The sequence below is a fragment of the Onychostruthus taczanowskii genome, unplaced genomic scaffold, assembly GCF_017590055.1.
Source record: "Onychostruthus taczanowskii isolate IOZ18803 unplaced genomic scaffold, ASM1759005v1 scaffold27, whole genome shotgun sequence".
Taxonomy (NCBI): domain Eukaryota; kingdom Metazoa; phylum Chordata; class Aves; order Passeriformes; family Passeridae; genus Onychostruthus; species Onychostruthus taczanowskii.
The window spans coordinates 888,128-912,611 of NW_024500017.1; the positions used below are offsets into that span (position 1 = coordinate 888,128).

General features: G+C 32.8%; 1 protein-coding gene across 3 annotated transcripts in view; it reads right to left on the minus strand.

The window, feature by feature from the left end:
* The window catches only part of CSMD3 (CUB and Sushi multiple domains 3), a 577,908-nt gene that overhangs the window by 73,424 nt on the left and 480,000 nt on the right, over nucleotides 1-24,484 (minus strand). For all 3 annotated transcript variants that reach the window (XM_041407558.1, XM_041407557.1, XM_041407556.1), the window contains 10 exons: nucleotides 23,390-23,506; nucleotides 18,887-19,096; nucleotides 17,595-17,783; nucleotides 14,323-14,500; nucleotides 12,078-12,223; nucleotides 9,063-9,143; nucleotides 7,790-7,903; nucleotides 3,516-3,704; nucleotides 2,974-3,120; nucleotides 309-497 (listed from right to left, as the gene is read on the minus strand). In XM_041407558.1, coding sequence (XP_041263492.1) covers nucleotides 309-497; nucleotides 2,974-3,120; nucleotides 3,516-3,704; nucleotides 7,790-7,903; nucleotides 9,063-9,143; nucleotides 12,078-12,223; nucleotides 14,323-14,500; nucleotides 17,595-17,783; nucleotides 18,887-19,096; nucleotides 23,390-23,506 — 1,560 coding nt within the window. The remainder of the gene's footprint in view (nucleotides 1-308; nucleotides 498-2,973; nucleotides 3,121-3,515; nucleotides 3,705-7,789; nucleotides 7,904-9,062; nucleotides 9,144-12,077; nucleotides 12,224-14,322; nucleotides 14,501-17,594; nucleotides 17,784-18,886; nucleotides 19,097-23,389; nucleotides 23,507-24,484) is intronic.

Below are 24,484 nucleotides of genomic sequence, written 5' to 3' on the forward strand. Positions count from 1 at the left end.
AGCATTTTGAAGACTATGTGAAATTTCAGAAATTATTATTGGACCAAAAAGAAGTTCTTAAATATTCTTCACTGAATGTTAAAGCAGCATTTTTTGTATGTCAGTCTTGTTAGCTCCTCTTGAAATACTGTTTCTTAAAAGTGCATTTGTTTTTATGAGGTTGAAAAATTCTGGCACAGAAGTATGCCTGTGAAACATCTCCCTTCTATTCATCTTGAGTCAAAAAAAAAAAAAAAAAAAAAAAAAAAAAAAAAGAAAAAGAAAAAGGAAGTTTCTTAGAGTTTATTTTATTTAACAAAAGAATTTACCTTGACAAGCTGGGACTGGAACATCCCATGAGTAATACCCATATGGAGACTTCCTGCAGACGGCAGTGCTTTTCCCAATGAGCCGAAAGCCGCGGTCGCAAGCCCATCGGACCACACTGTTGAGCTGTCCGCCTGTCTGGCTGACAATGAAACCGTGCGGGGGCGACTCCGGGGTGCTGCAGTAGAGAGCTTTAAACAGAAATATTAAAGGAATAAAGTATGTGTTCAGAATTCACGTAGCAATTCTTGAGAAATTCTTGTTGAATTCAGTGGACATCTGACTGAACACTGAGAAACCATTGCTGAAAGTTGTATTTTATGTATGATAATGCATTCATTGACCAATTTCACAAAATATAAAGGTAATAAAAAGAGAGCTTTATAAGCTATTTACAAGATTCAGTTTTCAGTAAACTCCAAAAAAATAGAGTGATAGCTCACTTTCATAATTGGCTATAGCTTTGAGGTTTGGGGTTTTTTTCCACCTTCTTTTTAAATCAAATAAGCTACTGAACTTTAGTTTATGTTGAAATTTATTGCAATTGTATGCATTTCAGTAGTATACACATTTTTGAAAGAGGGAAACAACTAGTACATGCTGAACATAACTCTTTTTAAATAGTCCTAGTCCTAAATGAGTTTTTTCATTTAAATTCTGTAATACACTGAACTGAAGTAAAACATTAAGAATAGATTTTAATGATATTTATGACTATCACCATAATCCATGGCAAAAATACCGAATGTGCTTTTAGTTGATTAATTTAGAACACATTAAGTTTTACAGAAGTCTTATCTAGAGACTATGAAAAAAAATCATAGTTCAATATGAGAGCAAAAAATATCTCTAAGAGTTACAGTTCTTATAATGTGAAATTATTTATGTACTTAACAACTCTGACATAAAATACTGGTTATTTACTATGTTTCCTTTATGTCCCTTGTTTATTGAGTACCAAGTAATTTAGGTTTTGCTATCTTCTCATTGGAATGGACCAGAAGGCTTTTATAACCTGGTAACCATCTGAAGATGAATTTTGTGTGTGTAAAAGTTTAACTTGGTCTATGACTGATTTGATTAATAGCTGCTAGCCATAAAGGCTGTTCTCCCTTTTTGCAGGAAAGAAAACTGTGGTAGAAGTTTGTTTACAACGGCTTCCTTTATACTTTGAAGAAATGTTGATAACTTGATATTTATTTTCTCAGGCAAATAGAGAACTGCTCCTTCACTTGCTCTTTAAACTTTTCCACGTCTCATTACTTACTTCAAGTCAATGTTTTGCTCACATGAAAGCGTCCTATGACCAGAATGGAGTCATATGGCTGTTTGTTTAAAACAAATATTTAACAAACATACTAAAGCAAAAAGCAGCATCAGAACTACTGCTATATCTTTCAGACCACATACTATGAAAATATCTTCTTCCTAACACTAAATGTCTCCTGACTCACACTTTTTTTGAAAGAACCAAAGATGCAGAGACATAACAGTCTGTGTGAAACAGACCACTAGAAAATATTTCCTGTCTGCCTCAGTTCTCTCACTGCCTGAAAGGAAAGACTGAAGAATTTTCTCTTCTTTCTATTTTAACAGATCCAAAACTGACTACAGGAAATGAAAATCGATAGCATATATTATTTTATGCCTGGTAAAGAGTGAATTTTACCTAATGAATAACAAACATTTTAAGTCAGAAAAATCTGTCCTCTCCTAAAGGGAAAGATGGAACTGACATATTTGCAGTATATATGATCATAATTATTTTTCTCTAATTGTGAAGTAGCTGAAAATTGAGGAAAACCAAAAAAACTCAGCAGAAAGAATTTTATACTTTTTTCTGTATCCACCTTGTGAAATGAAAAAGCTTTTATGCCAATAACTTCTCTAATATCTACAGATACTATCCCCAGTACTCTTCCTTGTGTGTATTTCATATCTTTGGTCATCATAAAAATAATTCAAATATAGATTTTGTGCAATTACTGTAAATTGCAACAAATCTACTTTAGCTTGACTAATTAAAATATTGTCCAGTAAAATAAGTATTATATAATAATTCTCTAAAAGCAATTTTACTAAAATCTAACTTTGTCAGGTACCATTTCCATACACTATTCATAAATATGTTAATTTGAATTAATAGTACATACAATACTGGGTTTTTTACATACTTACTTATCTCTTTTAATGTTGATTGCTGCTTCTGCTGAACCTTAAATTACAGAGTTCAACCCTTCAGAGTCTCATATTTTTTCCACTTTATAGCTGTTCACTCCTGCCTTGCTGCAATGCTTTCCCCTGTCCCACCAAAATTCTTAATGATGAATTGCATAAAGATCTTGTTAGAAAAACACCCCAGTATGAAGAGGCACACAAGTGCAAATAAATGGGAGGGAGAAGGAGGAAGCTGCTTCTTTTATCTTTAATAATGGCTTATGCCATTTTAATGCCTGTCTTTTATTAATTCTCTACAGAGCATATGTGTGGGTTGGTTTTTTTTCTCACAAGATGAGGGTCATTAGATTCATATATCTAGAACAGATTGGATTTCCTTTCAGTTTGGTTAATTAAGGATACCAAACATAGCTTATATTACCCTTTTCACATAAACAAACGTTCCGCATTGAAATTTTATGCATATTATAAAAAGTCACATTTGCATACCTATATATCTTATCCTGAAACCTTTTTTATTGGTGCCATGATCTGCGGACCACCGGAGAAATACTTCATGGCCATTGCTGGTTATATTTAGAGAAGACGAATAGTCCCCGCTGAGAGATATGAGCAATGGGCTATGACTATTTGGTCCTTGGTACAAAAGGAAGGGGAAAAAAAGAAGGAAAAAAGGAGTTACAAAGTTTAAAATAACATACAATAAAATATATGCACACAATTAACATACAAGCAAATCATCCTTCAAGCAAATGGCAAATTAATTTGAATTAAAAAATTGAAATATGTTATAACTGGAAGGTATATATTTGCTCAAAACAAAAATTATTTCTAAGTATAAAATGCAGTAAAATTTTAAAATAAAATAATCCAAAAGTTCTTTTTATTATAACAAATCAAAATAAGTTCCTAAGATTTTTTTATACTGAAAAATTATGATATGCATAAAAAATAGTAATTAGACAGAAGCAATATAAAAAAAGCAATGATATAGACAAGGCATCATTCACAGTTATGTATCCTATACTTACCATCAAAAACCTCAAGTATATCAAATTCCTTTTCTGTCTGGAAGAATTCAAAGAACATGCTGATATTATAACCCTTTTCCACAGTAATGGTCCAAGCACACATCTGGAGGTTTGGGTAGCTGTCAGGATATCCAGGGCTCAGTATTACACCTGTTGAATCCAGACGCATTTCATTGGCTGGACAGAGCACTGTGCAACAGAAAAATTGGCAAAAAGATGTAAAGCTCATTATTTCTATTTCATGTGATTGATGAGATTTTCCGGAGTTTTGAAGAACTGCATTACTCATTCTATTTCCTCAAATTGAGCAACATGGTGATTCAAAATATGATGAAGTAATTTAATTTTGAATTTATCTGGATTCACTAGGTCTACAAGAATAACCATCTCATTAAATAGAAATAGCTGACATTACCATGTTATTGGAAGTTTTTTCAAAAAATATGTTTGCCTCATGATATATGAACAAATGCCTTCAGTATATTCAGAACCTTACACAGCTAAACGGCAGCTTTGAAATCTTTTTATACTGACAACTCCTACATGAAAATGAGTTAGTCCTGAGTTACAAAAGAAAAATATTAGGATATTAGTTTTCTCAGGAACACTGGAAATAACATTAATTACAAAAATCAGGTTTTATGTTGAAAAAGTTATTGCATTATGAAAAGAGATAAAGAACACAGGAAAACAGAGAAAGGGAGAGAAAAAGAGTATTTATCTTCATACAAAAACTTTGCAAGAATCACATAACATTTGGTTTGGAAGTGACCTTTGAAGATCATCTAGTCCAACCCTCTGCAAATGCATTCAAACTGAACTTGAAAAACTATATCTGCCCATATATTTAAAAAAAATATTTGTATCTCAGTTGCAAATTAGCATTTAGTTGCTAAAAGTTGTTTCTCGTGTCCTGTGTTTGTTTCAATTACTCAAGAAGAGATTGAACACAGCACCTCCACCCCACTTAACAAAACTCATATGGCTGGAATCTGGCTGTCAAATTGCATTGCTGTGCCACTTGTGACACATATCTCAAGAAAATGAACCAAAGTAATCCTCTCAGCTTTATACGTACATATAGACATATACTTATATAAAAATATGTGGCAGGAACAGCATAACAGTCATCTGGCGACACTCATTTATTTGCAGCTGGTTTTGCCTTACAAACTGTCCTTAATTTCGGGATTTTCAGCTAAACATCCCTCAGGAATTTTATAGAGAATTTAAAAGACTTGTTTCTGTTAAACAGATTCCCTTGAGAATTGGGTGGCTAAGTTTAATGTGAATCAGAGAACATGTATCTGAGATACAGTTAAGGGATACCATTAAAGAATTTTCTCAGGGTCCCCTTATTATGATGCAAAATACAGTTTGAATCTTCTTACTCTGAAATTTTAATTTTATCCTGTAAGTAGAAGCTAATTTTAAAGAAAATTAAGGGTGAAGTTGCATGCTTTGTTTGGACAATATTTTAACTAAATAAGATGATAGAAATTGGCTAAACTTGTGGAATTTAGTGACTATTTTCACACCTAAAGGAAATCTGCTAGAATTTTTAAGAAAATGCTCATCCAGCTGGCACATACAAGAGAAAAACAGAGGAAAGAAAGTTACACAGTTTAAAATAGTATTAAGTGTGATGTGAACTAACCTATAATAATTAAAATTACCAAATATATCTTAAATATAGTTTGCCTCAATATTTTTTTAGGAATTCCTCATTTATCTAGTATATCTTTAGTGCAATATATTAGATTCAAGACTAATGTTAGTCTTATGTTACTTAAATTTTGCTCAGCAGCATTCTTCAGATTTACTTCTGAATTAATTTTGAATGTAGGTATCGATTTATTTCAAGTCAAAAATTAAAGAAAAATTCAATCAAATGCCACTATACTGGCTTAAGCACATAAGATATGCACAAGGTTAAAGCATCAGGAATTAACAGTATTAAGTTAAAAAAAAACATACTCTACCCAGTGAAGATAATAAGTAGACCAACAGAAGAACGGAGACTTTTCCTTGAAAGTGACTCTTACATAGTGTGTTATACTCTGCACAGTGAAGTGTGGTAGCTTACCCACAGACCAATGCAATATAGTAGATTCATGAAAGACAGAATTTTTTTGGCATGTATTTTTGCTGCCTTTAGATTCCACAAAGCTCTCTATTCATCTTTCATTACTGAAATGTAACTTATGTACTGTGATCTTCAAACTTAGAAATCAGATAAATAAAGATAAAAGAAAATATGCTGCTTTTTTTTCTAGGTTGCTGGTAGTACTGGTCATTTTTAACAAAATTCTTTCACAATTTTCTTTTTAATTGTCTCAATCTAACCCTGAAGACCATGTTAATTTCATTCTGCTTTAATCAGAAACTTTAAGAGTATCAATTAAAAATTTAGCATTGGAACCAATGTTTAGCATTCATATCTGACAGATGAAAGATTAGCTACAGTAAATGAAGTCATCATTCCTGAGTTTTTGTCTTGGGTCTTGCATTGAATACAAGTATGCCTTCAGCAACATGCACTGAGAGAATGCTTCAGGATCAGCACATGTCTCTATTTGCCCTATCTAATATCACATTGTTTTAACATTTAAAGCAATGCCTGGAGGTGACTATGGTTTTTCACTGATTAAATGCAGTATGTCTGCCAAGTTAGGATTTAAACTTAAATTGGGATGTTGGAAGTTATTCCTAGACACATCTGTATCTAACTACAAGTCTAATTTCCAGAAATTATCAGTGTAAAAGTTCTTATGAAGCTCACACTTCAATTTCACTTTGCATTTTTAAGAACTACACTCAGTGCTGTGAATGATTTTGACTTCTGCATAGTTTTGTTCATAAAATTAGGGGAAAACAGCTTATTCAGTTATAAGAGTAGACCCTTCCAGCTTTCCAGGAATGGAGGAAAAGAGTATATTTATACAAGATTATTTTTTAATTCTCAGCTGAAAGCTTAGGTGAATATTACAGTAAAAATAAAGTTCTAAAAATTAATATACTGATGTTTAATTTCTTAACATCTATATTGTGCACTATTTTATAATTTTAGAAAATGTTTAGAAACAGTAAAATATCCAAGTTTTACCTGTAAATTTAGTGGATTTATTCACAATTAATTTACTATTGCCCAATAAATCTTTCAACATCAGTGTTTTATGGATATGTTAATAAATTAAAATTACTGTAGGAGGACACACCAAAATGTCAGATTGGCAGAAAAAAACAGATGGCAATATTTTTCATATAATACTAATTTAAATCAAATGCACTTATTGTGACTGATTTGGGAAAGTATTTTAATCCTGATGTAGATGTTAGAATATTAAGCTCAGGAACAGATGGATCACAAAAGTATATCACAGAAACTAGCAGAATTCAAAATGGCTTTTTTTTACATAACTTATATTTTTATAAGGCTGTGGTGTTTTGGTTTGGTATTTTTTTCTTGAAAAAGCTTTATCATACATGCTTATATCTCTAGGTTCTTATTTATCCTTCCAGATATAAATGAAAGAATTAGTAGGAAAACATAAACTCATGCCCATTGCTGTAACTGCAAAGAGATTCCATTTGTTTTAATGAAGCATGTAAAAGGCCAATCTTCATTTGTTCCCTAATCAGTTTGGGATGAAAGAAAGATCTCCCTTTTTTTAAATTACAGAAAAATTATATTCTACCATAACACATCAAATTTCACTTTAATAAAGACTGGTTTAAAGTGTGATGTTAATGGATGGCAGGACTGCAATTGTTTCGACCTTAACAATGAGATGACCACACACACACACACACACACATGCAGAAAACCTGTTTTTTAGAATGCACTGATTAAAAAATGCAAGTACTTAAAACTGCACTGAAAAATTATTTTGTGAGCTTGTTCACCCAAATCCATGCTATGTTAATTTAATGTTTTTTGAAAATTCCCACATAAATTTTCATACTATTATGTTGTAGAGAAAATGTGTAGCATTATTTATCAGACTCCTAGAAAAAAAAAAAAAGAATTGTAAAATTATTTTCACAAAGTAGAGTAGCAGCCCTTTCAACTTGTGAAGTTCATTAAAATATTACTAACTATTTTGCATATCTGACATACATGAAACAAAACAAAGAGTGATATATTGGGATACATCATCAAAAGTCTGAAATAGTTTCAGTATACTGTCTTATATAATAAAAGAGATGTAGAAGTTATTTAAGGAATCACCAGTGAACTGGTTTGGCAGCAGGAAAATAAAAAAGAAAAAAACCTTGACAAGTAGGTGGTGCTCCATCCATCTGAAGCCTTTCCCCTAGTCGGCATGTCAGAATCTCATTACCAACCAGCGTAAAGCCTGGCTGACACTGGTACCTTATTATGTCTCCTGTTCAGAAAAACAACACAAGGCAAAACAGACAAACAAAATAAGCACTAAACAGCAATTAACTGGGACTTTTAGATTTGAAAACATTATTGATTAATGAAGTTTCTTACCACCATATTATACAATGGGCTAAATGACCTCTGGCATAAACAACTTTGATTAGCCTTAGGAAATGTGGCAAATGAGCTTTGTGTTGCACACTGTGCTGCATCTATCACTCCTTTCCACCACATTATTTATTAGATAGTTTACTAAGTTGTCTGGGTTTGACTGATGCTATGTGAACCAAATGTCCACAGAGCTTTAAGCAATATAATTTACAGGATAAACATTATGGAACTAAATAAAGGTCTCAGATCAAGTCAGTAATTCATAAAATCCTGAGGGGAAAAATTAAATAGCAAATGGATTTGTTGATGCTATCTAGATCTGGCAATCTAATAAGAAATTTTAATTTTTTAATTAAGAAACCAAAAATTCATATAGCTTTATGTACCAATAAAAGTAAAAACCTGCATATCCCAGCAGTTCTCTTTGGCCCGTATTACAGAGAGAAAAGGAAAAAAAAAAGTAATTTCTCTTTGTGACCTATATAACTAATCATATATTGGTGCATATACTAAAAAAATTATTTTCTTTGCCATAACATGAGCAAAACTAGCTCACCAGACATCTCAAATCAGATCATAAATCATATTTCTTTGAAATATAAGTGCCTAAGTAATATTATTGACATGTCTCAGAAAGTCAGAATATCATTCCCTTCTCTAATCCTCATAACTTTTACAAATTTGATTTTACATTTTAGGTCACAGAACCATAATTATGGCACAGAGTATACCATTGTCTACATGTTTTCTTATTGGTTTTGTTTGTTTGTTTCAGTGTAATATAATGTTTTATATTAAATACTATGAAAAATGTATTTTAAAATTAAGTTAATTACAAAGAGTTATTGTATTACTTATATGTTATCCCTGAAACATGGATGGGATTCAGGATGCATAAAGAAGAGGAATGATTTCTTTAAAAAATCTATTTTCAAATAAAAATCTAAAATATTACAAGTATGATTTCCATTCTGAAAAGCACCATGTGCACAGCAAGTTTATTTCATAAATAAATTTTGTGATTTTATTTTATTTTGTTTTAATATTACCTATTTCAAATTCGTCATCCTCAGCTAGAATTTCAGCATTTGGTACATTTGCTGGCGGCTGGCAGACACGGAGCTGATAGGCTATAAACAGGAACAAAGCAAAGTTGACATTCTCAAACACAGTTATCATAGCCATGCAATAAGAGATTTAATATCCACATTACCACGATAAACATAAAAACTCAATTTATATTGAAACTTTCAAAATAATCAAAATAAAGGAAATGAAACATTGCAAGTTGTGTCTGCATTCTCAATTAGTTATTTAGTTTTAGTGGCGAAATCCTCTTCGTAAGTAACATAAGAAGTTTATAAGTGGTTGCCCATTTTCTCATTTGAGCAATTCCAGTCAAAAATAAAATATTTTGTACTTTTCAATCATTGTTTGGCTTGGTTTTTTTTTTTTTTTTTTGGTTGGTTGGTTGGTTGGTTGGTTTTTATGATTCAGTTTTAGTTATGAACTTTTTCACTTTTGAAACCTTGCAATAAATACAAGTTCATGGAGGCAGCATAACTAATGGACAGAAACATCTTGAATGTGAAATTTCCTAATAAATAAACAAATATGTGGAGTACACATAACCTGCAGATAGTGTCAGGGAATAATCCTGCTTTCAAAATTCTCATTTGATGTTTCACACAAAATAATGTTCTGAGATTTAGCATATGATGCAACAGCCAGTCAAGAAAACCACGCCAAATAAATAAAAAATAAGTAGGAAGTGTATGCAGAAGTGGTACAGATTCATTTTTTCCCCTAGAGATCCAATGATCCATGATGCCCATGTTTGGACACAGACAAAATACAATCTGATCTTAATAATATTAGGACAGAAATCTGGCAAAATAAATCACTTTGACATATTTTTACCTACAGTGGAGTCTTTCCTGTGTTAAAGCGTAGGTTCAGGATGAACTATGCTTGGTTTTCATTAACATTACATTTTCATACAGCATTGGTTTATAGCATTTCTCTTCAGCACAAAATACCATCTATTTATAGTAGCTGACAGTTCAGCTTCAGTAATACACATTCTTGGTTGCTTCGTGTGATTAGACCCTTTAGTATTCTAATTAGTGAAACTTTTGAAAATCACAAAATTTATACCATAAGACCTTTTGTTAATAATGAGTCACCCTTATTTGGTATCTTCCTATTACAGCTTTTCTTCATTCAGGTAATGAAGATCTACTTAAAGCAGTGAGTCAGAAAGCCAAACCAATAAAACACACCAATTAAACATGAAACAGCTGTGCTGTTTGCATCTTAAGAAAAATAATAATAAAAATCATGAACATAATTAGAAATTGATTCAATAAAGAAGTCCTACCATTTATCTCAAATGTCTCTCATTTTAGGGTAACAGGAATATCATTAATTTTAATCCCAAAATTATTTATTTTAAATAAATTTGATTCCTTTTCTTTATTTTACTCCTTGACTGCCTTTCCTTTATTACTATAATGTTTGTTCAGCTGATATGAAGGATCACAGACTCCAAGATATAGAGATTTATTTATCTTGACAACATTAGTACAAAAATAGTTTTAAGTTTCTTAATAAGTAATCTTTGTGCTGCTCATTTTGCATCTTTATTGCACATTAGAGCCCATACCTGTGGTATGAAAATTTTCACAACAAAAGAAACAAGTAAAAGGAGATCTTCAGAGACACTTTAATACTAGCAAATTACTAGATCAGAAGAAATAGCCTCAAGTTACTCCACATGAGATTGGATATTATTAAAAATGTACTAATCAAAAAGGTTGCCAAGCATTGGAACAGCCAGCCCAGGGAAGAGGTGGAGTCACCATCCCTGGAGGTATTTTACAAGACAGATAATGTGCTATTTATTGACATGGTTTAGTGGCAGAATTGGCAGTGTTGGGTTTATAGTTGGACTTGATGATCTAAAAGGTCTTTTCCAGTCTGAATAATTCTATGATTCCATGAGCATTTGAGCATATGTTTGGTCACATATTGATATATTAGTAGATATCAATACATATGGACTCATTAATGAACACAAATGTCATTTTGTCCTTTGCAATTTGACACATGCAATATAGATTCCAAGATTTGGAATGGAAATTCTGATCCTTGTCTACCTAGCCCTGCTGGAGTCTCTACACCATAATCAATTGCTGGTGGGTTTTTTTTCATTGTAAGCTTTATGCATTTTTCTGTTTTGTTTTTGCATAGCTTAAAGTTCCTTTAAGCCCATAAATTTTGTCTATCTGTATTCACCACCATCTTTAATAAACCAAAAAGAAAATCTTCTAGTCACAAAATCTGACCAGGATCCAGAAAACAGGATGTAGTCTATTTGTGTTTCCTAAGATGTTCAATCCAATGGGCATTCACAAAGCACCTAAACCCACCCTTACTTCTCAATCTATTTCCTTGTAATGATAGCAATGTACAAGACACTTGACCACAGAGGGTCTGTGTGACTATAAAAAGAGGTAGAATTCAGTGAATTAATTCATACAGATTTTCCTTCAGTCAGTATTTAATTCAGGTTAATTAACTTTAATTAAACTATGTAGTTTACGATCACTGAACTATATAATGTAGTAAACAATACATCATAGCTATAGTTCACTATCATTGGTACCTCTAGAAAAACAACACTTAGTTCAAAATATCCAAATTTCAAAAAGAAATTTAGTTCCCTCCAAAAATATTTAGGTTGCAAAGGAATTTTAGAAGCATTGTAAAAAGAATGTGCACCTTGAACTTTAGGGTCTTGATGCTGCCTTATTTGTTCATGTTTCATCATAGTGCAGTCTTTTTATTTTTGCTTGAATAATAGTAAATTTAATATCTGGTCAAGAAAATAAATTATTTTCAGCATTCATGTAAAGTCTTTCATATGTTTGCATTACCCTAGCAGTGGTCAATCATATTAATAATAGCAAATCTTCTTAGAAAAAGCAACTGATTTTTTTTTATGCCTTGTCTTCCTCAGTGACCAGTAAAAACAGTGAAAAAGTTTAATTTGTCACACTTACCATGATAACTAAGTACAAAGAAGCCACTGGTAGTAAAGTCACTGTGAAACTTTATCAGAATCTGATTGGAAGTGCTATAGACTGATTCTAGTGCAGTGTTGCCACTAAATTGTCCAATTTGAGGGGAAGTTTGGTCTGGTCCATCCCTAAGAAAAACAAACAGAATATTTTTTTTTTGGTCTGAAAGATTAATATGATTTCTCCAAATTTTAAGTGAATGCAGTAAATTTTCCCTAGATTATACTGAAAGGCATGAGACAACTAAAATAAGATAAACCAGACAACAAGGGCTAAAGACCTTCTCATTTCCTGTATGTGGACTGAATACTAATTCAGCCACCTTTTGAAAGTTAAATTCTTATTTTCTAATAAAAATTTCAGCCAACTCAAAATTACTGAATTTGTGATTGTACTTAATTTACTTGACATAACCTCTGATTCAATTTTTGTATCTATAGGTTCAAATGTGGCTATCAGAAAATAAATAAAACTAATAACTGATCACATCTACCAGTCTTTTGAATCTAGGAAAATTAAGATATAAATACTGTTGCTATAATTAATTAATAGAATAAATTAAAAATACAAGAATGAATATTGGCTTTGGCAAAAATAAACCCATAATGCTTACAGACTATTGAATATAAGATTCTCCTTGAAAATTGCATGTTGACATTAATAAATGCACATTTTATTTGTAATACTTATTCTAAGTTACTTTTGGATATGCAATATTTTCAGCACATTTTAACCTAGCTTTCCCCCCCAAATTAATAGTTTTAATGTTATTATTTATAGTTTATAGTATATATGGATAGATAATAATTGATTTACAGTTTGTTTTTATTAGTGATTCAGAGTTTTCTCAATCAATGTGTTGCTCTGTTATGAACTTTATATAAATGGTCATGTCTTTTTGACTCAGGCAGTGTCATGGTTTACCACTTCATGTAGGTATTAATACAATTTAGCAATTGTATTGCTAAATACAATTAATTATATTTAGCAATTGTATTGGTAGCTTTAATCAAACTGAGTATGATACACAGCTGATTTTCTTGAATCCTTCATATGAATGTACTGTTATTATTTTGTACTATTTATTATGATTTTGACAATACATGTACTACTCAAAAGATCATTGCTACCTGATGGAGAAATGAAACACTCATTTCAATAAAAAAATTGAATCAAAGTTAGTACTAAACAACAGTGGAACTGTACAGAGGACAGCATAATGGTACTAGAGTATTGAATGTTCATATTTGCTTCCTTCCAGATTAGAATTGTTAAATAGTAAGCAATAGATGAACAAATTTGAAGTTATTTTTTTCAATAGTTATTAGCATAGTATATTAAAAAACCAAAAATATGGATATATTTTATTTTGAAAATTTTGTAGTAATATGATTGTCCAAATTATGACACATTGACACTTTCCCTTCTGTTTTAGCAGGGAAATTGTATGCTTTGAAGCATTTGAATTGTGAAAAAAAATTGTTGTTTTTTTTGCATTGGAAACACCTATAAAATTTTTGATCTGCACTATATATGAAAAGTATCCCAGAAATGGTATAGGCCACATAATTAAATAGCCATCATGTATACAATACAATTTTTACACATGTGTACAAATGAGGACTAAAGCCATTAAATATCTTCAAAAATGCAGTGGAGGGATTAATGTGATAGGCTGCTGCTGAGAGTCAGCATGCAGAGCCATGACAGACATGGATTCAAGTACACAGAAAATATAATTTGTTTACAGTTATTGTTAGCTCAATTCACTTTGTCACAGCCAAATACAAAAAGAGCCTCTTGTTTTATGTTCTCTTAAGAATAAAAGAAGCCAGCTTGGAAGAAATGAATGAAGTGTTGCCCTACTTTAGTTTCTAGTAGTCCTTTTCTAAAACACTAACACATACATCTGAAACTTTTTATAAAGTTTCTTAAGTGTCCTTTCTTAATTGTTGTTTCTCTTGATTGTTGATGAGCTATTATAGCACACTTCTGTATGCTTTTATTTGTTGACAAACTGAGAAACATTATTACTGTTTTTGATTTCTTGTCCAGTGATATCTAGAGAGAATGGTCCATTGGAAAACATGGACTGGTGCAACTCAGTCATTTCTCCTAGAGAGAACACCAGTTTCAAGGGGAAAATCATAAATATATTATTTTAAATTCATATTTGCTTACATAGTGTCAAATGAAGATTAAATAAATGCCAAAAGTGTTTTCTTACCAGACAGTTATGAAATCATATATTGGCTCTGTTTGGAGAACTGTGAAATTGATGTAGATTCCATTCCCAGGTGGTACTCTCACAAGCCAGAAGCAGTCTTGAAAGTTTGGATACTCATCAGGGTATCCTGGAGAGTATATGGTGCCATTCATTGCAGTTATGTTTCCCCCACACAGAGCTACAAAAAAGAAACTTTTTAAAAATAGCCAATAAATGCTTTTTGCATTCTACTTAGACTGTACAAAAGCTCTAGTTTTGAGCACATTTGGTACGCTTAACTTCATTGCATATGACCATTCCTGTGCAAAGAAAACAGATTTTATTCAGCTTTGTGCAGAGTCAGAAGTCTATTTTGACAGTGTTTGTCAAATATAAAAAAAATTGATGCAGCAAATATTATGAGAAGTGGAATTAAATAAATATATATATACATATAGGGGGAAACTCCCTGCACAACTGAATATTACTTTGTTAGGCTTTGTATAAATTCCAGCTACAAATTAGCAACAAATCACACTAATTGTTTTCATGTATGGTCACAAGAATATAGCCAACCAAAATTAACACAGGAAAGAAGGCACATACAAGGTTGAGGGGTGGGTGAATATTAGAGAGCAACTTCAAAATCATTGTATCATTGTATCCAACAGTATGAAGAGTAATTTTGCATTTATGGATATAAATTCTGGTAGCTAAAGAGTCCTCTCTGTAATTCATGTCAAAGATTGCTAATTTTAGACATCATACAGTGCAAGAGTGACCACACAGATTCTGGACTTTCATAACTCTGTATCTCTGGAAAACTGTTAGTGCAAACTAGATTATTTTACCATACAGATGTATGTTGAATATGACACCACCCAGTTTTTACAGAAGAGAAATGTTGTACAAGCCTAGCTCTAGAAAAGTAAGCAAAGCTTAAAATTGTATAATTTGCTTTATTTTGCATACCTTTACTTTGCCCACTCCACCCCACAAGGTGCATGGTATGGCAACACAGATTTTCTAAAATATGTTTAAAAATCTTCAACCAGAGCAGTTTTGACATATAGGTTTTGACATATAGGAATTATGTATAATTTGTATTTAGCAAAAACATATGTTAGGGTTTATGTTTATAAACTTTGGTGCTGAACTGTAGGGTAGGAGACACACAGTGACACTTCAATCATTCAGACTCAACAGCTTGGGCACAACTTTTCTTCAGCTTTAACCTTAAAGGCTCAAGGGGGTTTGAGGAGTACAGACAGAAATTGGTTTTGCAGCCAGCTCTTAGGGGAGTGAAAACATGGTCTGATGACTGTCAGGGAACAAGACTTCTTGGAAAAGGAGAGGGAACAGAATCCAAACAGGTTAAAGCAAGGGAGATGAGTTAAGAAGGGTCAGAGAGAGTTAGATGATGCTGAGCACATGTTAAAGGAATATTAGGTGCATGGAGATGCAAGAAGAGAACAAAACTGTTTAAACAGAAGAAAGTTTAGTCATATTTAATTCAGATTGTCTGCTTCAAGAAGTCTGAGGAATTAAAAAAGCCTTGGTAATCTTGTCTTACAATAAAGGCAAAGTAAATAGAAATTTAAGACATGTCATGTATTTAATGCTTTTGAACACAAAGCCTTTATCTTAAATCAAACCAAGTGAAACTAGGAGATAACTCATTATTCTTTTCCTGCAACAATAATACAAAAGAAAACAAAACAAAAGAAAAAACCCTCAAAAATATCTGTAGCATATAAAAATGTCACAAACCTTTACTAAAAATACCACAATAAGTATCGGCACAAAACCCCATGTAATTTAAGAAATTTTTCTAGCAGCTGAGTAGTGTTACAGTCTGTCATCACACAGCAAACATGCATCTTAGATCTCTGTTATCAAGTTGGTGGATTTTTTTAATCTTCATTTTCCATATCAAATTAAGTAGAAACAAAGAACATTCAGCTACTGTTCAGAACTTCATCAAAACTGATACTCAGAGAAACAACATGCTTTGGACATATTAGAATTTACTAATTAAAATATTGGTTCCAGTAAGGTATTTCAAAGAAACAGAATCCCTGCATTCAATAAATTGTTTTGATTGTGAGGCACAGAAAATACAGCTAGAACTAACTAACAGGAAAAACTAAGTGTTTAGCAGTAGAGACATGAACTATGAAGGTGTTACTATTCCACAAGATCCAGAAAATGGGTGGTGAAACTTAATTATAATTAATTAACTTGTTCCCCTTTCAAAAAAAAAAAAGACAGTGTAGGTGTCATCTGTTTTACATTATAAGGCTTCCCCTTCTGAATTCAGTACCAGTTAGGTCCTAATTCAGATACCACATTCCCCCGAAATTCCTAAGGCCCACTTGAGTCCAGCAGGAATTTTGAATAATGAGGCTTTTCATTTAAGTACCTAAATTTGGGTATATGGTGCAAAATAGAATGAAAAAATTCAGAAAATGGGGGAGCTTTTTATTTTCTATTTGGGTGGTTGTATTTGACTTTGGAGTTTTTTTGGGGGTGGGGTGCTGTTTTGTTGTTGTTGGGGGTTTTTATTTGGGCATTTCTCTCCTACATGAAAGTGAGGATCCCATTCTCAGTGCTGTTTCACCATTCAATATAGAGGGAAGCTAAACCTTTAAGTGGAGGACTGACCTTCTTTGACCTGCTGCTAGAAACAGGTTCCTTTCAGCATAGCTAAGGAAGAGATAAACACTTCTACAGAACCATCACAGTCATTCTGTCTCCTTAAAATTATAGCTGTGTGCAATTGACAGTTCCTGGAACCTTCTTTTTTGTTTCAAGCACAAGTGAAAAAAAAAAAAAAAAAAAACCACCAAAACCAACAAAAAACAGAAAAAAACCATATGTGCAAATGATTTCACAGAGCACTGGCTGGAGGACAATGTCACTCAAGACCACCTTTAACATTTCTTTCTAACTGATAAGAAAGAATATAAGTGGCCAGAATTGGCAAATTCAATTTTTGAAGCTTTTTTTCCTTATTTAGTGCAGAGTTTTTACTGCATTGCTTCACCCAGATTAAAAGAAACATGAGTCTCCACATTCCAGACTTTAAGCTTAACATTCCAAAAGCAAACAAATTATCTCAGATTCATATTAATGAATGATAATTCATTCATTTGCAAATGAATGAATTCCTTTGCAAAGACTACACTGTAAATATACAGGCCTCTGTAAATCAAAAAGCTGAAATGAGTTCTGTTAACAGTCTTAGGATGATTTTCAAATGAAAAAGGGTTTATAGGTCACCTGGAACATACCTTCACATCTGGGGAGAGGATGATTCCAATTGCGGCTGATGCCGTGAAGACAAGTTAGAGCTGCATTCCCAATCAATGTGTAGCCAGGAAAACACTCAAATGAAATAGTTTGGCCCACAGTAAAGTCATTTCCAATAACAAAACCATTACGAAATGGTCGAGGATCAGGGCAGCTTTGGAGCTGATATGCTGAAATAAATAATAATAATGGTGGAAAATCCGTAAAATAAAAATTATGATTTTCTCAAAAATAAGAGTTTTTAATTAGAATAAAAATAAAAGCCATGGGCAGCCTATATGATGGGAACCAAAGTTCCATGATGCTGATGATCAAATAATTGATTTTACACCTGGAGAAGTACAGTGAAATCAGCTATGCTTCTGTGCTGCTAAATAACGTTTATTTTTGCTGTTTGAAGATACTATTGTGAGATAGATCAAGTGCTTTTCTTGATAGAATGATAGAATCTCCAAAACTAGTACTGTTACTATTAATAGTATATGGTCTTAGGTTTTTACCATCTTTAGCACTTTAGCCCACAAATTGACTTTTTCTTTAAAAGCGAATTCTTTTTACAGTGGCTCACTTCCAAAATGTTACACAGAATTCAAATTAATTTGGACTTGTTACTATTAAAAGAGTAATAGGAGACTTCTCTAATGCAAAATCTCTTTAAATCACTCTTAGGTGTAATGAAAACAGGTCTACATTAAAATACACATTTGACCTTTTTTCATGAACAGTGGTGATCTAATCCCTTTTAAATGAAAATGCAATTCTATAAATAGAACTATGATCTCGTGATCTTCACCAGCTCAGCATGACCTACTTGGGTACAAAAGAACAAGAACCTTCAGGGAAATGGTGAACTAGGAAATAAAATGGATTTGGAGATTTTTGGGTTGGCATTAATTTGCAAAAATCTACATCCATCCAGTAATACAGTATTTAGATGTATACCTTCCAGAACCCATTACACAAAATTAAAATTCCAGTATGCTTCCAAACATTGAATAGAGATGTTTCTTTTGTAAAGGCATGCAATGTAAATTAATATGCCAATTAGCTTCAGATATTGGCAATTATCAGTTTGCTGACATTTTACCTAATTTTAAAGAAAAAATATGCAATTAATTGGTTTTTTTCATATTAACTTTCTTCATTCTTCTCTTTTGTCTCAATGTTTAAAGCTTGGCACCAAAACACATAAAATCTTTCATATTTATTTTTAGGAATCCCCCAAACCCTATAATAGCCACCTTGCTCTCTCATAAGAATGTCCATATCTCACCTTGATATACAATATGAAATCCTTGTTTGTTCTGTGAGTAATCACTGTGAAAGTATAGGCTGGTTTCATGAGTTGTGCTGAACAGAGAGGCTGGTAGCTGAGGGCCACTTAGTCTTCCAATAACAGTGCTAGTTTCTGTAGATCCACTCCTAACTTCTAAGTAATCGTGTATGGTCTCCGTTGAGAAATTCAAAAATTGCAAATGGACACCTGCAAAACATTGTCAATAATAAACACCACCAGTACCAAAACCAGGACGGAAAATAAAGTGTGTTCATTTTACACTGATAATCACAGAAAATGACCAGGTGGAAATCTATGTGCTACCTGGCAAGCACCTGTTCTGATGTGTGTGGGGCTGCACATCTATCATCTTCCAGTAACCTTTAAATTGGGCTAGATGGTGAGCAGAAAGGCCTCAGGTCCAGCTCAGGGTATCAGGCAGGCAGAGCCTCTACTGGTACCCCAAGGATTTGTGAAAGGAGAGTGCGTGGGGAACACATGTGAGTGCTCCCCACACACACTGTGGTACATGATGGTTTTTGTGACAGAAATTTCTGATTATTTGGTTTAGTAAGGAACAAGAAGGCAGCTTACTATCCATTAGAAAGTTATCTCTCCTAATCTGGTGATGTATTACAAAAATTATGCAGCATGAGAAAAAAATTCTATGCACTGAATAGTTATAGGGCTCTTAAACATTTTCCTGTTCATAACATATTTCTAGATAAGTTAAAACCAAGAAAAATTTGTATTTTGCAACTATGGCATAATAATGCAGTAGTTTCATTAGAAAGATGATTGAGTCCTACTGGTGTTTCTGGCAAAGACAATCAACACAATTTCATATAAAACTGAAAGTAAAAGTTATAACGTCAGATAAATTATTGAAAGTCATGCATAGTTTTGTAACTCCTGAACTGTAATACCTAAATAGTGTTTCTCACTGTCTTTTAGAATTTTCCCTCTAGATACCACGTAAAGTCTATGAAAGATTTGCTGAAGCATGGAACATTTTATATGCAAGCTAGGTGCATAATTAAATTACTGTTACCCTGATAATTTCTGTCTTGCTTTATCTGAAGACAGTCTATAAGTGATAAGAAAGCTTTTTAAGTGTCATTCTTTGACTTTGTCAGCCTTCCAAATATTTTCTACACAGAGAATCAAGCTATTATTCAATCTTTGCTCTTTCTCTATCATGATACTTTGGCCTTTCATTCGATCCTTTGAACCATACATTTTTCCAAAGGTTAAGCTATCATTAATAATTGCCAACTCATGTGACCTTGCTGTCAGTTTTTTCCTCTTTCACCAACTTTTTGTTACAAAAAGTAGAAATATATTTTTGCAAATCATCCTGCTCTCAGTATTGCACTGTCTTTTTCTTTGAGTTTCTGAACCATATAAATCTTCAAAAGTATTCATCTCTTGCTCTTCCAGTAGCACCTTCCACTATTTTCTGAGACTTCAGCTTGTTGGAGTGATTTTTTTTTCTATGTCCTTTTGCAGTTTGCATATCCTGCTTGAAAAAGTAGTTAATATATTTATATATGTCAATAAACACAGTGTCCTTGGTAAAAACATTGCACCATTAGCTAATATACAGTGGAGAAGCTTATGATCTGTAACTTATAATTGGGAGAAAGTATTTCTAAAAAGAGTTAAACAAGTGAAAGTCTATAGGAGGTTACCATGATGGTGTTTTTGAGTTTCTATTTACCACACAGAAGAGTTGGATGTGTCTCCACTAGATCAAAGTCACAGCATCACAAAAACCAGTTTTAGCCATCACTTCTTCAAAAGTAATAATTTTCTTTTTTTACAATTAAATTTTATTTTAATATTCAATTCAGTTTCAAACATATCCCACTTTAAAAAGGTAAAAAATATCAAGCATGTTTCAATCTGAGCAGCTTTAGTTTTCTGCTAGAGAATGAATCATTTAATTTTCCTATACATGAACTGGAAAACAGTTCATAAATCCAGTGAATAAACTTCAGTTGGTACAAAGCAGTTCAGAACTATTGATTTTGGTGGTTAAACTTACTTATCCAAGAAACTGTTTCCAAAACACCAGTAGCTGAATCACTTGCTTAATGGAAGTCAAACTAAACGGTATGTTAACAATGTAGAGTGTAAGTAGCAGTCTGAAGAGTTAAGTTAGAATTATTGGACACATAAGTCTGGCAGAATGCAAGCAAAGAAAATGGAGTAATGAGTCAGTATGGGAAGAGAGACAGGACAGCAGTAAAGTGAGGGAAGAGGCAGATGGCAAGGTATTTGGCATAAAAAGACAGCAGGTTCTGGATGCAGTTGAACATAGCATTTTAGTAAATTTGAAATTTAAGCAATATTTCAGATTTTTATTATCTCTATTAGCAAATATCTTTGGAATCATCTGTCAAAATATCCTGTTCCCTTATAGCTCTGAATATTAATTTCTTCTGTGAATTTGATTCAGAAATAATGCACCTACTACTGCTATAATTTTTTTTTTATAACTTAACAAGCAGAAATCTATTTGTGATTCTAGACAGTACTATGACTCATAATGAATTACTACAAATTGTCCCATCAGGCTATCTAAAAATTCAGGTAGTGGCAGAGTTAAAGGGTCAATGTTATTTCTATAAAATGCTAAGACAAAAAAAAAAATCAATTATAGACTGTAATCTTGTGTGCTTGAACAAAATACAAACAAACAAATTGTTCTATATAGAAATCTCCACTTTAATATAATGTATTTCCCCCAGATAGATTTGGTTAAGTCAGTATTACAGAACATTTAATGTTTTTCAATATAAACAATCCATGCAGAACAATTGGCTTTTACATAAATCCTAAGTGAACTAGGCTCATGGGATTTCTAATCAAAAAGCCCACAGAACTGATTTTAAAAAGCAGAGGGAAAGAAACTGAACCTATGCAGAAGAGAATGCTATTTGGGATGTCCCACTCACTCTGGAAGACCCAGAAATTCTGTATTGTCAATTAAAGGATATGGCAGAAGATGGCAAGTACAAAATAGAAAACCACAAGGCCTGTCTAAGAAAACCAGCACACCATTCAACTAGCATAAGAAGAAAAAATTCAAGTGCACATGCTCCTCAAAAAGTGCCACATGTTAAAAAATTAGATAAGACAACTCTACTGGCTAGCTTCAAATAAAGACTTCACAATAAAATATGCGTAGGATCAACCCAAAGCTGCTCAAGGTGTTAGCCAATATAATTAAAATGCTGACAGTACCTATACAAAACTATAGTGAAATAAGAGAAGCTCTAATGACTTGAAAAAGTCTGAATATATGTTCACCTTTAAGACAACAAAAAGGACCTGGGAAATGGCAACTACAGGTTTGCTGCAGTCCTTGGAAAATTTATGGAACTTGTTTTTTTGGAGGCAATTTCCAAACATATAAGAGACAAAAAGGAGCACTCATCATGGATTTTATAACAGAAAGTAACAGTTAATCCACCATGATATCCTTCTATTATTAAATTGACAAAGGGAGAAAAGTATATATAATATACTTTCACCCTGCTATGGTTTTTGACTCGGTCTATAACATTCTCATCTGAAAGCTGAACATACATGAGCCTGATGAATGGAAAGGAAGTCAGTTAAAAATTAACATAACTTTGAGGCTCCAAGGGTGGTAATCAGCCGTTCAATGGTTGGCAGCCAGTAACAAGCACAATCTGTGGGTTGCTATGGAAGTTTACACTGGTTTATGTCACCAGAAGAGACTTGGAAAATGAGACTGCATCCTCAACAAATGTGTGGAGGATACTATACTAGGGGTTATGGATGATATATTAAATGACACAATTTTTGTCTGAAGAACACTAAAAAGCTTAAGGACTGAGTAAATAAATGCTTCTTAAAGGTTTGCACAGGGAGTGGTGCAAATTCTACATCTGGAGTACAACATCCTTATCTATTACAGGCTGGGGATTATTAGGTGAGTAGCAGCCCCTGTGAGACAGTTCCACCAGTCGTGGGCTTGATGCAGTGTTTCTGACAATTCTATTTTGAGTGGGAAGTTTGACAGCTTTAAGTGGGAAGTTTCTACATTTCTCTGCTGCTATTACTTTCACCTAGGATACGCAAAGAAGCTTAATGATAAAATAATTAATTAAAATGTAGCTTTAACTTCTAAATCGACTTGGTGGGAAATATTCATGATAGGTATTTTTTTGTTAAGTTTATGATTTCATAAAAGAGAAATCAATCCTGTAAAGTTAGAAAATTGTGCTGAATTGTAATTAAACAATTTTGTCTTTATCAGAAAATTTTGGCAAATACTAAATGAAAAACCAAGAACCTTGTAGCTTTTCTATTTTAAATCTTTCTTTTAAGATTTTGTTAAATTTTCCAAATGAATTATAATTACTTTTGGTTTTTTTGCTGGCATAAAGAGTAACAGTATTTTAAAATCTATGTTCAGTGTTTTGCACCCATAAAAAGGCAATTTTAAATCCATAAAACAACACATACCAAACCCAATAGGCAGTTTTATTGTCCATGTGCAATCCAGACTGCTAGGATAGTTGCCAGGAAACCCTGGACTGAGAATCACTCCACTGAAGTCTGACATGCCACCACCACATTGTGCTAAAACAAAAAACAAAAACAAAAATATTTTTCAGACGAGTGAAATGAGTAAAAAATTAGTCCATAACATTGAAGATCCTTAGAGCATTAATAACATAATAATACCTAGGGTTACATTTAGACAAATACACAAACATGTATTTACCACTAAATATCTGTTAGAAATCAATTAATTAATTAATTTACAAGTAGGTAGCTTGCAACTTTGTATCAGCTCTGAATTGAGTAGATTTTATCTTGGGGGATGCATGCACCCAAAATAGATCAGATTACAGAACCGAAGAATCATTTAGGTCGGAAAAGACCTCCAATATTACCGAGTCCAACCTCTGACTGATCACCTTGCCCATTACACTATAGCACTAAATTGCACATCCAGCCATTTCCTGAAGACCCACAGGGATGGTGAATCCACCATATACCTGGCCAGCCCATTCTGTGAAGAAATGATCTGAAATTCCTGACCACCCTTCCCATAAAGAGATTCTTCCTGATGTCCAGCCTGAACCTCCCAGGCACATCTTGAGGCTCTGCACTCTCATCCTGTCAGTGGCTGCCTGGGAGAAGAGACCAATCCCACATGGCTACAGTCTCCTTTCAGGGAGCTGTAGAGACTGATAAGGTCTCCATGAACCTCCTTTTCTCCAGGCTAAACAACCTCAGCTCCCCCAGCTGCTCCTCATCAGATTTGTGCTTCCACCAGCATCATTTCCCTAATGCTTACTCTGCAATTTGTCTACTAGAACTGTCTTTGTGACAGCCAAGCAGCACACACCAGCTTAAAGCAGTGCTGAGATAATTGTGCATGTTCATAAAGGAGCATCTGAATAATATAATGTATTATAAAAAGACTCTGTACTAAAAGCTATTCAAGAGGCCTTTTACAATTTTATCCTTTTGTTCTAAAAATGAGATAAAATAAACAAACTTAGAAAAGGAAACATACACACACTTCCAGAAATAAAGCTAAAATCATAT